Below are 16145 nucleotides of genomic sequence, written 5' to 3'. Positions count from 1 at the left end.
CGGTGTACAGTTTCTTGTATTACTACTTACTTCTTTAAACACCCGCCACGTTGGTCACGCCGCCACGCTACCGTCACTCGTACCTATGTATTCATGGTTTAAAATAGTAGTGGTTGGTACATCGACCTTTAGAAATAGATAACGGTTTCGTAGAGCATTGTCTCTGTCATTGAGACAGAACGTCACATATAGTGCGCGACAGGTCGAGATGGCAATCGGGGTGGGGACATTCGCACCGCCCCCGGGCCAAACCGGAGCGGGATAGGGCGGGTGACGTGCGGGTGGCGTCCCCCGCCTCATACTCCTATTGCCATCTCGACCTGTCGCGTACTATAAATAGGTGGTTTTAACATAATGATTTGGTTTTACATAAAATGAATCACTGTTGAAAAATGATGTTCTTTCGGAAATAATTAAAGGTAGTTAAAGGTAGGTAATCTCCTTTTCATAAGCCTTGGTCGGGTACAATTTCCAAAAACCCTTTCTTCTACGTTATGAACAATAGCCTCAAGTTTCTAGACCTATCACCCAGATGATATTATGTCAGTCAGACAATTTTTCTTTTTATTCCAGATAGTAATTAATATGTTGTACGTATTTGTACTTTGTAGTCTTCCACAAATAACAATACCTGTTCCTGTAGATGAATAGAATAAATAGGTACTACCTATGTGTAAAAAATATCATTACTTCAAAAACATTACGATCTATCTTTTTGTATTTTCCATACTTACCTAGGTACCGGAGGTTATACATTACATGATTTTTTGCCTATTATATAGAACTGGGTGAGGAGAAAAAAAACCAGGTGAATTTTTTCCATATTTTATTCGTTCTTTTATGTAATCGTCAGAGTTGTACAACTAAATAATCACAGTTGAAACAAAACATAACCATGTAAGTTTAATAATTAAAGTCTAAAATAAAAGTACGTGCACCAGGCATCGCGTCGGTTTAGGTGCAAATTCGCACCATACTTGCATTTTGTACTGGGGTTCTGTGCTCTGCTGTCCTTATTAAGTGTACATAATGCCCACTATCAAATTTTAATTATTGCGATGCAATTAAATATTGAAAATATTGGATAGAAGCAGGCGTTACTTTGCGGAAGTCCATGATATACCTATGTCCTATACGTTTAAGGTACCACAAGCTTAATTCGCTTTAATCTGCCAAAACAGACAAAACTGTATGGTAGAATGTGCAGTATGCGATATGCACCGTCGCGTCGCCGGTACTCTCTCTACTAACGAAGCAGAAAAAGCAAGCAATTATACACTACCAACAAACAGCACCACACAAATCTTCTAGAACACACTCAACGTACGTTTGTTTTGGCACCGGAGCATCCTTAGGAGATGTAGACTCCACAATGCACAATGAATGGACTTTACATCTCCTCAGGATGCTCCAGATCGTACATTCAGTGTATGGATTTTTGTGGTGTTGTGTTGGTGGCGTGACTTGCTTGTTTTTACTGCTTTTTTAGTAGTGGGAGTGGGGGCGGAACATATCGCATATTGCACGTTAAACCAAACAGATTTACCTACCTGTTTTGGTGTATTAGGTATGGCGAATTAAGCTTGTGGTTCTTTAAATATCGATAACTAAACTTAGTGCCGTGAAATCGTTTATTTCATACCACGTACCTAATTTTTAAAACCATTTAGCGTAAAAATCAGACACTAAACGTAAAAAAGAAGAGAATTTTAAAGACACTCCGTCTTTTAAAATTCCATTTAAACTTTTTGAATTGTTAAATCGTACTAGTTTATATTTAACCGACTTCCAAAAAGGAGGTGGTTCTCAATTCGGCCCGTTTTTTTTTAAATAAGTAGGTACAACATATTGCTGACGAGGCTTTTGCAAGAATTGTGAATGAAACAAATTAGTTCGACTTTAGGATTATATTTCAATTTCAAAAACTGATTTTCTCAAATTACGAGGAGCGTTAAAAACAAAAGATAAGGGTCCTGAATTAAATCGCAACAATATACCTAGTTGATAGCAGGTCCAAAAGTTTTACACAGACAACCGTGCGAATAGCGTGTTCTAGTGAGCGTTGAACGAACTGGTTATTTAGACTGCTTTTTGGTGCCAACTGATAAACTGTTTACCGTTTAAGAATAAACTAGTTTAATCATGAACGACGACTGCAGTTCACAGTAAGTATAGGTTCGCTATACTCTATCCGCGGAAAGAAGTTAGTATAGAGCTCTATCTGTTATGTAATCCCACACAAATTATAGAGACAAAAATCTCAGTGGGCGTTAACCATTCTGAATCACCAACGTAACATAGAGAGTGCTATACTAATTTCTTTCCGCGGATTGAATATAGGTACACGTACTGATAGCTAGTTTTGTCCTACTCGTTCAATCAATGAGTGAATGACGACAACTATAAATGCTTGTTCTGTCGATGACGTAAATTAGTACAAAATTGAACTGTTTTGTGGGCTAGGTTATCGTCGACAAAAAAACAGTCTCTTTGCATCAACCGTCAAAATGTCAACGACCTATTATTAGCGTCCCATTTCTAAAAAGAGGTGCAAAAAGAAATTTTTGAGTTATCGTCAAAAACGTGGAAATTTGTGACGTTTCTAAAAAGGAATGCTTCATAGGACCAACGTTTCGAGGTTGGTTACTTGGGTGGTATTTTTTTACAAACATCAATTATTTTTGAATTTTCCCACGTTTTTGATCGTTCGAATTTTTTTTTCGCATTGTTCAGAAATACGGCAGATTGTAACAAGCGAGTATAAGTCATCGCACAGATGCGGTTGTTGCGTGAACATTTTCTCGAAGTTAATCATTGCAAAATTTTCTAATTATTTTCTATTAACAACTTAACGTATTATAGAGTAGGTATAAACACATGATTTGTATGTTGAAGTAAAATTTACTAACTTTACAATTATCTATTAGCAATACAGAATTATTTAGTATAAATTGAAATAGGTATATTGTACAATACAGAACATGTGCCTAGATCTTGTAAAAACACAGGTGACAAAGCAATCAAATAAATTGTATAAATATGTATTAGTAGGTCAATAGGCATCGATAATATTATGAAACATAAAAAAGTACACGGTTTCAGACTACGCAGAGCTTTTTAGAAAATAATATAGAGTTAGTCTGTGCATTTAAATGCACAATTCTGTCGCGAGGGGAAGAAGTACAGTTTCATAAAAAATACTTAAAAAACTTAATAAAACACCTTATTGTTAAGACCCAAATATAAAAAAAACGGACCAAAACTCTCTTTATACCATAATTATTCGTCTATATGATTACTGGCAGTGTAATGATATTATAAAATAAAAATAAAAACCTAGATATCGATTCCGAACAACTATTAAACTTCTACTTACATGTATAGTAATTAACGAGAATTGCTTTATTATTGAAATTTGAATAGTTTTTTTTAGTGCAAACTAGGGGTGTTCTTATAGTAGGTATTCGAAGTCTATAATAATTAAATCAACGCAATCTACAAAATCTTAGGCTCAAACGCATAATAAAATCAGTCATTTAAACACAATTCAGTATATTCTAAAATTTACACTGATCCTAGTTCGATGTCGAAGTGAGACAGTTTTTTAGAACCTGTAATTTAATTAATATTTATTTTACTATAAATTCTTAAAATTAACATTACAAATTAATGACTGCTAACGGTTGCAATAACTATCTCACGTCAAAATCGATGGAATAATTCTAGCACAACACTCTTAGTAAGTTATTGATATTTCCCTAGGTGCGACTAAGATTATATGTAAATATATTGAATAAATAAAGTGCAAACACTTAACTCTACGGTCATCAGATGCATCAATATCGCTAATAGATTGGCACATTCCCTTTCATACTGGCGGCGCATCGTGACGCGCCTGTCGCACGGCGCGGCGGCCGGCGCCTCTCGTGACGCGTCTGTCGCAACGCACCAGCCATGACGCGCGCCGCTTTCGCTTCCTCGCATGCTCCACTCACTCCGTCACGCACACCGAATCAACTATCATAAGTTAGCTACTGTTACGAGTAGACCGTAGACCTTCACGGATAATCTAATTTTATCAACTAACACTACATGGAGACTTGGAGAGGAACACCAGTTACTGTACACTTCACTTACAATGAAATTTCGAGTAGAGCGTGAATTGTTTTACATTAACTAAGTTAGTCGGGGTAGTCGTTAATAATTTACCGTATGTACATCCCCGGTGAATATTTCACATATCGAATGAGCATTATAAACTCGACGTCCAAAGGGACCACTTTATCATTATAATTAAATATAAAATATAACATATTTTTAATAGTAGGTACATCGATTTAATGCGGAAGGGCCGTACATTAAGTGATATCACGTAAAGCTGTGGACTTACAAAATATTCGTATAAATTATTCACATTTATAGCACACTATCTACAAACACCCACGATTCAGATTCACGTCGGGCCCTCCGGCAGAAATCCACTTATCACGATAACTTCCAATAAAATACTGACTCATAATATGGCTAACTCGAATAAAACTTATATCAAATATTTGGTGAAGATATCGGCTCAAACCTTATAAAAAGTTACGCAATTAAACGTATATACGCCTTTAACAAGACACTTAAGCTAAGATTACCTATTGTATAAAATAAACTTGTAGAAAAATTGATAAGAAATGCGAGTCACGGCGTAGTCGCTTCCGAGTGCGTATTCGGTACAGGCTTAATTTTTGTCGGCAAATTCGTGGGGTGCGTTTCTCCCTTTGGAGCAGGTTCAGTGACTGTGGGTGGGTTCAGTGGGAGACAATTGACTAACCAGCGCCGCGGGAGCGCCGAGGCTCTACAGCTGCTCGTCGAGGTCGGGCCCGTACAGGTCGGCGAGCTTGTCGAAGCGCGGGCCCCACGCGCCCAAGTAATCGTAGTCGTGCACTTCGTCGTCGGTTCCTGTTCAAAACAAACGATTCAACGTTACCCAAAATCTCTAAAGTCTCATCTGATCCTACATTCAGTTATAAAATCATCATCATCGTGAACAACCCATCGCCAGCTTACTACAGAGCACGGGTCTCTTCTCAGAGTGAGAAGGGTCTTGGCCATAGTCTACCACGCTGGCCAAGTGTGGATTGGCAGACTATACACACCTTTGAGACCATTATGGAGAACTCTCAAGCATGCAGGCTTCCCCAAAATGTTTTCCTTCACTGTTAAAGCAAGTGATGAGTATTTAATAACATCGAAAAGTTAGAGGTGCGTGCCCGGGATCAAACCCCCGAACTCCGATTAGGAGGCGGACGGCCTAACCACTAGGCACTAGCTTAATACTTGGACTTAGTAAGTAGGTACTAGTAATAATATATTTACAAAATAGTGGAATTAAGACAATTTTATTTTAAAACTTAAAATGAATACAAATAGACATTTCTTGATAATAAATCTGAAGAACGTGAAAACCGCAGACGAAAGCAGATTTCTTTGAACGGTTCAAACCTAGAGAATTTCACATTTATACGAAAATATGTGAAAGAAATGTACAAGTCTTTCAGTTAGAAAATATATGGTGCTGTATAAAGACTACAAAATATGAGACATCGCTAAAAAAGGTCTACGGAGAAGCTTCTAAGCTTCTCAAAACGCGAAAAGTTAAACACGTGCCGGATGTAGAGAAGATAATTAGACTCCGCGCTGCAGACCTCCCTTTACTGAAGTGGTGCAAATTACTTTTTACTTGGCGTTTAGAAAATTCTGTAATTCTTTAAGGTCAAACGCAATCTTGATTAAGATTTGGCTTTATATTTTTGGTGTGTTATTACAGACATTAACACGACAGGTTGACATGGCAATTGGGGTACGGGAGGCACCGAGCGTATCTTGTTTGAGTTTTGAGTTGTATCTCGTAAATTGGCATTTTGTGTCTTGTTTTTTGGTCATTTCAACATTTAGTTCCGGGTACGCTCACTGCTGCTGTCTGCGCCAAAATTGTGAAAGTCAAAATGAACAACCTTCAAAAACAGGTCGCCAATCGCAGATCCAGTGCGCATTACATTAATACAGGTGAGTGGTACAAACCTGAGGCAAGTGACGACAAGGAACCCGCAGTGCTGCCACCGCCCTCGTAAGCGTAATTCCGAAGGTCGTCAAAGGGCGGCGCGTTGGGATCGCTGTCCGCTCGACGCTTGTGTTCTTCAATGAACATTCCCACGTTAGTCTCCCCTGGAAGTGCCACTCCTACAGCAGGTGTTACACCCACTCCCATCGGACCGACGCCAAGCCCAACTCCCATTAATGGATCTGCATCAAAATATTCAATTTTTGAAATTCGATCATCATCATCATGATTAACTTATCGCCGGCTCACTACAGAACATGGGTTTCAGTATGAGAACTGATCAAGTGCAGATAAGCAGGCTTCACACACTTTTGAGAACATTTCAATATGGAGAACTCTGAGGCATGCAAATTGCATTGCAGATGCAGTTTGGCCTCTCATCTCGACGTGTCGCGTACTATAAATTGCTTAAAATGCACATAACTCCGAAAAGTTCGAGGTATGTGCCCGGAAACGAAACCCCGACCTTCTGAATAGGCGGACGTCTAAGCGTAGACGTATAACCACTAGGCTATCATGGCTCCGAAATTTGATACTGGTATCCAAATAAATACTTTTCATGTACATTACAATGAAAACAATAGGTCAATAATTTTTTTGAATCTACAAAATTAATACTCTATTGTTATTTTAATTTTAGATTGAGATCAGCTTAGATTTGTTAAAAAGTAGGTACACTATCACATGGTGGTTCTCAACAACCTAGATTTATTAAAAGTCCTATCTTATAACAGTTTCCAGTCGGAAGCGGATAATCAATCAAAATTGAAATCAGGTCGAAACGCACGTGATCTAAATACCATTGAAGTTGCTTCACTTTATCTAAGCCACACGATCGTAGCATTAATCTAATAAATTATATAATATAATTAATTATATTTCTAAAAGTCTTAAAATAATGAGCTCTACAATAAATCTACCTACTTAATCACTTTCCGACAAGCAGACTAAGCCTGTCCTTATTTTTCCGCGATAATTCAAACGGCTAAAGCTCCTTAATTAAAACGGATTTGATACCTTACAGATTTAATTTAAAACTGTGTTTAAAGGAACAAAATCGGAAGTACATAATATTCTAGAGCAAACACGTGTAAACCTTTAGTAACTTGAATCGGCATAGATAATTTTGGCAAGAACACATTGTGCGTATAATAATAATTATTATATTACATTTCTTTCACTCTTTGTGTCGTAATGTAGATTACTGAGGGCCGGTTTCCCTTCCATTAATTACTTAATAATGGAGATTTTCTTTGAAAAATAGAGCGGTGGAATGATTTCGATACTTAGGTTAAAAATTATCAGGTGTTAGTAGTTCTAATAACCGGGATCGACGTCTTAACTAACTCTTTAAAACATGGAAGAAAGTTAAAGGTGTACTAAATCTTTTTCCACGCACATGCAAATTGTGGAACCAAATCTTTTTTCAAAGGTTACGCATTGGAATTCCCTCTAGTGCTGCAAATATTCATAGGCGACGGGAATCATTCAACATTAGTGTTGACCATCCAGCTTGTTTTGCTCACTAATTATATTTTTAAAAGAGGCCACGTTCGGACGTCCATCTATTGACTTGAGTTAGTAGGTAAGCAATATTGCTTGAGTAGCACGATCAACTAATATCCTCTATTGCAACTAGGCCTGACCACCCTCAATATTTAATCATAGTAGCTATTTTAATCTTTTAAGTATCAAGGTGGGTTCAAATTCCAGGGGTTGCGCCTGTCGTCCCGAGCCGCCCCAACGACAGACGCGTGACATTTACAAGGGTTTCGCTTTTGCCCCTTGAGTTAAATCGCCCTAAATACCCACAGGACACACTTCCAAAAAGGTGGCACACTCAGCAATATTAAAAAGTGTCAATTATTGCAAACAATCCTCTTTATCAAAAAGGATGAAATCTTACTTTACTACTAGCTGACCGCCCCCGCTTTGCTCTTGTGGAATTGCTGAAACCTTTCTTAATGGGGTCTAGATTATAAAGAAAACCTTATTGCAAAATCTCGAGTTTCTAGACTTGAGTGGTTTGAGCCGATGCGTTGATATGTCAGTCAGTCAAGTTCTACTTCTATATTTTAAATAGATGAAAACTATAATGAGCTTAAAAAAAATAAAAATGATATAATTTAGTTATACTTTTAACTTACATGGTAATTTCGATGGTACATGATCAGGAAGGGGTCCACCGATCGGTATCTGAAGTGGCGTAATGTCAAAAGCCGTCATGTCGTCTTCACCACCACCCTCGTCGTCGTAGTTTATAATATTTTCACGAACGTCATCATCGGGGCCAGGATATTTGATGTGGGCTTCTCGACGGCGGTTGTATACCACAAATACCAACACAAGAACTGTAACACATAAAAGTTAGTAACCAACTGAATTCGATAAATTCAAAGCGGAGGGTAATAACAAGAGAGTCAGCACGTACCACACCTTCGTTATTTTATAAAAGCTGAAAGTTTCTCTGCGTACACAGGAAGGATCCCCCTGTTAGACACCGTTAAACTTTTTAACTTTAAGGGTGTCTGGCAGGGGCTTGCACGACACTAAGTGTCTGGCAATACACGACACAAGTGTCTGGCAATGCATGACGTGATTCCTAAGACTATTCCGAAGAAAATATAAAAATTAGACTTTATGCTTTGGCGTAAGATTTTTTACACCTTATTACTTGTTATCTCCCAGAGCCACCATGATTCAAACTTCATAGTCGCGGATCGTTCCTATCTGTGTTGGGGACAATACGTAGAGAAACTTTCAGCTTTTAGAGAAGCTTTATAAAATAAAGAAGGTCTTTTACGCGCTGGCTCTTAGTCCATAACATTGTTTTCTATATTCTAAAACGCCTGTCAAAATTCGGAGGGTAACTTTGAATTGAACAATTCCGTTTATTCCCATTGCGAGATAACGATTTAAACTGTATATTTTAGACTGTATTGTACGGCCGTGGCACATTAAACATGCTGTTAAAATAGAGACTAGTGCCAGTGTTCATTTTCCAATGTTGGAAGGTTTATCGGCCGACTGCTATCGAAACTGAAAATTTGATCCCACGAGCGCTCGAGTATGATTTACGTAGCGGTTTATAAGAGGATTTGTTACACAGAATTATTATTAACACTTGGCTCCCGTCCAATTTTGTATCTAATACAGAGGTCATTTTGCAGTTTTAGCGATCCTAGCTTTAAACGGAATAAATACCTAGTTCTAAAAATAGCATGATGATGTGTTTTTGCTTTTACCTTATTACTTACTAGCAAGATATGTCTTGTATTTCTTCTTATAACCCATTCGTTTGTATGAAAATAGCAGTGATAATAAAATTATAGTAGGTTTTCATGTAGGTACAAGTGTACGTATAAAATAAATGACAAATTCATAAAAATACCATAAATGGCATACCTATGCATCTATTAATTTAGCAGCAAGTAACTGCAAAATCTGCTGATTGTTTGTATTGTATTGCGATAATCTAATAATAATAAGTATCTAACCAACCACTTGATGAAAAACATTAAAATAATTCCTTATCGATAATAAAACACTAGAGTCTAGAATTGTTTATACTATTGTGATTGTGTGACAAGTAAAATTACAAAGACATGATGGAAACATGCAAAATAATAAAAGTGCTCACCTAGAAGCAAAAACAAACAGACAATGATAGCTATAATGAAATCTCTGGAAGGCATGATGATTCCAGAGGCGAGCAGCTCGAGCTCGCAATCGTGACCAGTATAGCCGAAGGTGCAGATGCAGTCGTAGCGCCGCGCCGGCTCGCGGTCCACACACGTGCCTCCGTTGAGGCAAGGGTAGTTCAGGCACTCGTTCACGTTGACACACGTCCCCGCGGCACGTGTCGATCCACCCGGACACCTATACATTGCGCGCTTTACCTTTTGTCCATGAACGTGTTCGCGCGCACTGAGCCCCTATATTACAATGTAAAGCATGCACTACACATCTAATACGAGTAAATAATTATGATACTTCTATATGATGAGATAGATAATGAGAGTGCGAGTGTGAAGGTGAAGGTGAGGTGAGGTGTCTAGGAGACACGCGGGGAGCGTGACTAGGCTATGTGCTCACTCATGATAATAAGGAGGCAGACGAGGATGGCCGCGAGCGCGCCCATGCTGAGCTTGAGCGTGCGGCCTTCCTGAACGAGCTCGCAGTTCTCGCCCCAGAAACCTTCGGGGCAATGGCAGCGATAACCGGGCTCCCGGTTGACACACGAGCCGCCGTTGCGACACGGGAAGTAGAGACACTCGTTCTTGTCTACGCAACCCTTGCCGTCCGACGACAATACCAAACCCTCACCGCAACTAGACAGCATTCCAATATGTTAATAAATACACAAATACATTTCAAAATATTATATGGCATTAATTATTATTATACAATACATTATTATTATTATTATTATTATTAGAAATTACACATAATTACAATGTTAATATGAATAAGTACATGTATAATTGTCATTAGATATGCGAAAGCGAAGAAGTCATGAAAGCGTTATATTGATATTGAAAGTTAATAATATTATAATCCTAATACTTTTACTACAATACAAATACTGTACTACAATGTAGTACAATACAAAAAGAATCTCAGTGCGCGCTCAAATCAATAAATAAATTGACTTTATTAATGACAGGGATTAATTAAAATTCTTTATTTATAACGACGTAATTAATTTTATATTACTTTTTAATCAAATAGCAAAAAAAATTAGTAATTGGAACGATAAAAGACTAAGTATATTATAATTTATATTTTCACGACAATATTATACTTACGTGCATTCATATTCATTCCAGAGGTCGACACATACGAACGGCTCGGTACAGTGAACATTCATACATGGATTGTTTGATGGACAATTCCGATCTAAATTCCTTGCCATAGTCGCTTGGCCCCATTGTGTACCATTCATGGCAGGTGGCAAAGGCAGGTGCTTTCCTTCTAATCGAATGTCATCTAAGCAACCTTTCTGGAAGTCAGCATATACTTCAAATGTTCTAACGCCTGTATATTCAGCTTTGCCTCCAGCATATACACCTTCCTGCTTGTCAACTAATAACCACTGATGACCATCAAAAGTAAAGGTTTCATTGTATCGTCGTCCCTCACCACCGTCAATTTCCAGGGTGGCCGCGCTACCATATCTACTCACGCGCGCTATATGCCACTGGCCATCGTCAACTGCTACAGAATTAAGCCAAACGTCACGTTCTTCTGTTCGTAGGGAATTTAAATTAAAGCGGAAGTGTAACCGGGAATCTTTCACCTCCAAAATTCCATATTCGCGATTATGCTGATCGCTTACTCTAAACAGTTCTCCATGAGGTTCACGAGTCCTGAACCGCAGTTGGATTTGAGTACTAAATCGATCAGGTTCAAAGCTTAAAGCGAATTTTACGTAGCTTTGAGGTCTAAAACTAGTAGGAGTAGTTGGTAGATTACACGAAGGCCCAGTCCATCCCGGTTGACACTGACATCTTGCTTCTGAAAAACTACCAACACAATTTCCATGTTCCCAGCATCTGGATGTAGTATCTGCTTGATTACAAATTTCTTCAGTTTGAGGGCAGCCAGCTACAGAATTTCGTGATAGTCCAGGATGAGCTAAGTCGTACAATTTACTGTTGTGTATTAAATTTCTTATGCATCCATCAAAACCTTTCCCAATAGGCATGTACTGCCAATGATAATGCGTAGGATCAAAATGCTCTATGTATAATCCTCCAATTTGCAAAGGTGCATTGACATTCAAATATTCATTAAATGGAGGTATTGTGCCCGTGGCTTGACACGTGGAATCATCAAATTCAGGTGGTGTACCATCTTCCATTTCTTGGATATCCGCTGATCTACAGAAATCTACTATCATTCTAACATTTTCAGTGTCCCAGAATATATCTAATCGATGCCATTCACCATCATCTAACGACTTTTTGGTTTTCACTCTAAGCTCTAATGTTCCGGAACCAAAATCAATTAACAATCGTGGGTTGCCCCTTTCTAATTCAAGCGAAATGAAATCTGAAACTACTATTTCTTCTGGTTCAGGCGGTACTATTGGTCCATTATACAGTAATACTCCTTCCGATTTCCTTGTTATAAACTCAAAACTTAAGTGGGAACTATCACACATTTCTAGGGATGGGTACCAAGCCCAACCAGTTCCTTTGAAGCTTCTAGATGTTTGCTGACATCGCGGTCCTGTATAACCCGGAGGGCATGAACATGTAAGGCCATATTTTCCTTCTATGCACCTTCCTCCATTATAACAAGGCGAGTTGCGACATGTTTCTGGCTGAGTAAAGTTTCTAGCTCCGCATGTACACTGCGGAATAACATCAACTCTTACCCCAACGAGGGCTGTTTTATTGGCATTAACCATATAAGGTACATTACTAATGCCAAGTACATTTGTGCAGGATCCTTCACACATTTGATTTTCATAAATACATTCGTCAATGCCAACCATCGTGATATTTATTCCTACAGCCCGCTCAATTTCCTCTCGATGCATAAGAACTATACCGTTTAACCGAATTGGTTTATAATAATGAGCACCATGTGCCGAAAAACGTATATCGGTTATGGGTGGGTGTTTCTTTCTTAGTTGGACGCTAAATATATCTATATTTTCTCTTTCAGTATTGAGTAAGTCTGCAAGTTTATCTTTAAATATATCAAGTTTACTTCTAGATACACTAAGGGTTTTATAATTCCAAACTCGAATAAAGTCTTCATCTGATATTCCAGATATTCGTATCGAACCAGAACTTATAATAGCTTCGTGAGATATTTCTTTAACATACACAGTAACATTAGCTGGTACATCAGTTTGTGTATGTTTTCTGTCGTATACTTTAAACTTTAGATGGTATCGACCTTCTCTCGTTTTTTGTTTCATTTGTATCATACCAGTTTCTTCATTAAGGGTGAAATTTGGATGTTCTGTCGATTCCCAGAAAAATTTCTTGTCAGGTAAATCCCAATCATCTAAGTCGTAGACATAAACTCTTCCAATTTCAGTATCTGGTGACTGTCCTTGATAACTGTACATAAGAATTTCCTTAGATCCTGGCTGCATCTTATTGTCATTGACATCTCCGATCACAACAGTCAAAGTGCTTGTACCCGTCATCGCTGGATTACCATGATCTTTAATTATTATAGGAATAAGATACTCTTTTTGTTGTTCTCTATCAAATGAGCGAAGAGATGAGACAATCGCCATTCCATCACCATTAGCACCCTTTTGATCTTGTTCAACTTTAAATGAAGCTCTTATTATATCATCGGCGCCTGGATCAAGTCTGAACTGGAATGGAGGACCGTTACTTTTTGATCTATCATCATCGTCAGTGGCTAATATTTCTGCAACTTTTTTGGGTGTTATGTGTTCAGTTAAAACTGGTCTATAATCTTTTAAGAATGTAGGTGCATTATCATTAATATCCTGCACTATAACAGTTAATGTAGCTGTTGCTGTTCTTGGTGGGACGCCATCATCAATAGCTAGAATTTTCACTTGGTGCCTTGGAGTGTCCTCTCTGTCTAAAGATCTCTGAATACTGACAGTTCCTTCTTGACTTATAGAAAATTGCCGTTTTCTATCTGACGATCTATCAATAGCATATGAAACTTTACTTTTACCACCTTGATCTGGATCTGTTGCTTTAAATGTTTCAAGGCTTTTACCAACTTCAGCATTTTCATATACCGATACTTCAATATTTGCCCGTTCAAATTGTGGTTTATTGTCATTTATATCTCTAAGTTTAACTACTACCCATGAATACGCTACGTGATATTTATCATTATCGTTGTCTTCACCTTTGTCGTTAACTTGTATTCTAAATCTAAAACCATTACTTTGTAGCTGGTCCTCATAGTCTAATGGCTGTACAATTTTTAAAGAACCAGTACCATCGTTATTTCTAACCATAGTAAACTTGTCGGCACCATAACCACTATTTTCTATGACTTTGTACTGGAATTTATTAGTTTCATCTTCGTCATGAACTGTTACTGTCAGAATAGGCATTTCAGGTAAATTTGTTCCATCTGTTTCATCAACTTCCGTAAACCATTCGTCTTTAGTAAACTGTGGTGGCATATCATTTATATCTTTAACCCTGATGGAAGCCGTTCCTGTTCCTTTCAACCCTCCACCATCTGACGCTACTATTTGTATCGAATAATCTGGTGTTCTTTCACGATCTAAACAACAAACAGCTGTTTTAATAACACCAGTTTCTGGTTCTATTTCGAAAATTGGTGACCCCGTTTCTTCTTCTATTACATTTTTTTCAATAGAGTACCAAAGTTTAGCATTATTACTTTCAGCAGGATCATCATAGTCTATTGCAGTCATTGTCATTACAACCATGCCTGCTGTTCCATTTTCAGTGACATTGCCAAAATAAACACCTTGCGGGAAAATCGGAGAGTTATCGTTAATATCTTTTAGATTCACTTGCACATCAGCATAACCTACAAGCCCTTCCCCTCCTTCATCTTGAGCAAACACTGTGAATCTCCATTGCGGTCTTCCATTGGGTTGATCACGGTCTAAGGGCTGCAATAAAAATAGAAGTTTGATCAAAGGGTCATTACATTACAAATTAAAATATTAATTTAGCTACAACATTTTTTACCACTTGTTATGATTATTAATAATGCCTACAATATACAATTGCATATTTTAAAATTTTAGATAACTTACTTTTAAAACAAATATTTCTCCCGTTGTCCGATTGATATCAAATTTGCTGTTTGAAGGATTGTCAGGGTCAATACCTTGACCAGTTAGGAAATAAACGATGTTCTGTTGTCTATCTTTATCACCGTCGGTTGCAGTTACCTGTTTTAAAACACAGAATATATCATTTAAAAGTACTGATAAGACGATTAAAACGATTTAAATACATTAATGAATGGATGAATGACAAACACTATGTGCGTAATTAATAATAAGGATTATTTATTTATTTATTAATTAAACCTTTAATGTTTGTAATATTATGTATTATTTAATATTGTATAATTTAGCATTTTAAGTAAAAATGAAAAAAAACTAAGTTTTAGAGATGATATGTACTGTGAACAGATAATAATAATTATTTCAGTAAGATGATATTTTTACTAGTCATATAATTTATTTTTGATAAAAACTTGGATTTTGTTACGTTTGCTTACGTATTACAATTAGAAAGTTTGACACAAAGAACAGAACTCGAATATATTTTGAAATTGATTTGCAACACAGAAAACTTATTATGTACCTACCTACTTACAGAAGAACTTAATAAATCATTTGAAGACAATATAGACAGTAATCTTGTTTATTAAGATTCACACACAATTATAAACTTGCGACGTCTACTAATGGATATTTTACCCAAAGGATACGCGTAGTGTGAACAACTACTTGAGTCATAAAATGAATTACTATTTTAGTGGAGATGACGTGACGAAAGTTTTGCAAAGTTATGAACCGCCAACATAGATTGTTTGCATCGGCACACATGTGGCAGACGGCCACGGCTGTTTCAAACTTCAACTTTGCTCTTTTAAACATCCCCGGAAAGAAAGTTCCAAAATCACATTTAAAGGGTAAGTTAGGTTAATGCTGGAAAAATGTAAATGGATACATCTCGTTCGTAATATTGTTGAAAGAATTTTAAACTTTGTTTCTTCCTTTTGTTTATAAAATGATTTATCATGAAAGACTTGAGTACAAATTTAATGGCACCCAATTCAACTGTTCAAAAAGTAAATGAAGATAAATTTTCGACTATCTTTAATAATGTACTCTGTAATAATATAAGAAAATTGAGATACTCCCTAATTTTGGCTGACTATGCAAAGTCTAGAAATGATGAGGGTCGACTTTTATGTAAGTAATTATTCGGATCATTGACGGCTTTCGCTCAATTATGGGAAAAATCCATATCACAGTGACAAGCGACAGTTTTCACTGTCTACGCTTATAAGAAATACCTACCTG

At 37.2% G+C, this 16145-nt stretch overlaps 1 protein-coding gene across 7 annotated transcripts in view; it reads right to left on the bottom strand.

Annotated features, from left to right (window-relative positions):
- Window positions 1–813: 813 nt before the first annotated feature.
- The window catches only part of CadN (neural cadherin), a 452548-nt gene continuing 437216 nt past the window's right edge, over window positions 814–16145 (bottom strand). For 4 of the 7 annotated variants that reach the window (XM_069501129.1, XM_069501127.1, XM_069501150.1 and 1 more), the window contains 6 exons: window positions 14862–14999; window positions 10918–14714; window positions 9750–9988; window positions 8257–8460; window positions 6070–6291; window positions 814–4947 (listed from right to left, as the gene is read on the bottom strand). In XM_069501129.1, the coding sequence (XP_069357230.1) occupies window positions 4844–4947; window positions 6070–6291; window positions 8257–8460; window positions 9750–9988; window positions 10918–14714; window positions 14862–14999 (4704 nt within the window). In that variant the 3' untranslated portion in view covers window positions 814–4843. Of the gene's footprint in view, window positions 4948–6069; window positions 6292–8256; window positions 8461–9749; window positions 9989–10204; window positions 10441–10917; window positions 14715–14861; window positions 15000–16145 lie in introns of all 7 variants that reach the window. The other 3 variants (XM_069501144.1, XM_069501134.1, XM_069501155.1) reach the window with 1 other exon arrangement.

The sequence above is a fragment of the Maniola hyperantus genome, chromosome 1, assembly GCF_902806685.2.
Source record: "Maniola hyperantus chromosome 1, iAphHyp1.2, whole genome shotgun sequence".
In the NCBI taxonomy this organism is placed as follows: domain Eukaryota; kingdom Metazoa; phylum Arthropoda; class Insecta; order Lepidoptera; family Nymphalidae; genus Maniola; species Maniola hyperantus.
This window is presented reverse-complemented; position numbering and strand designations above follow the sequence as displayed.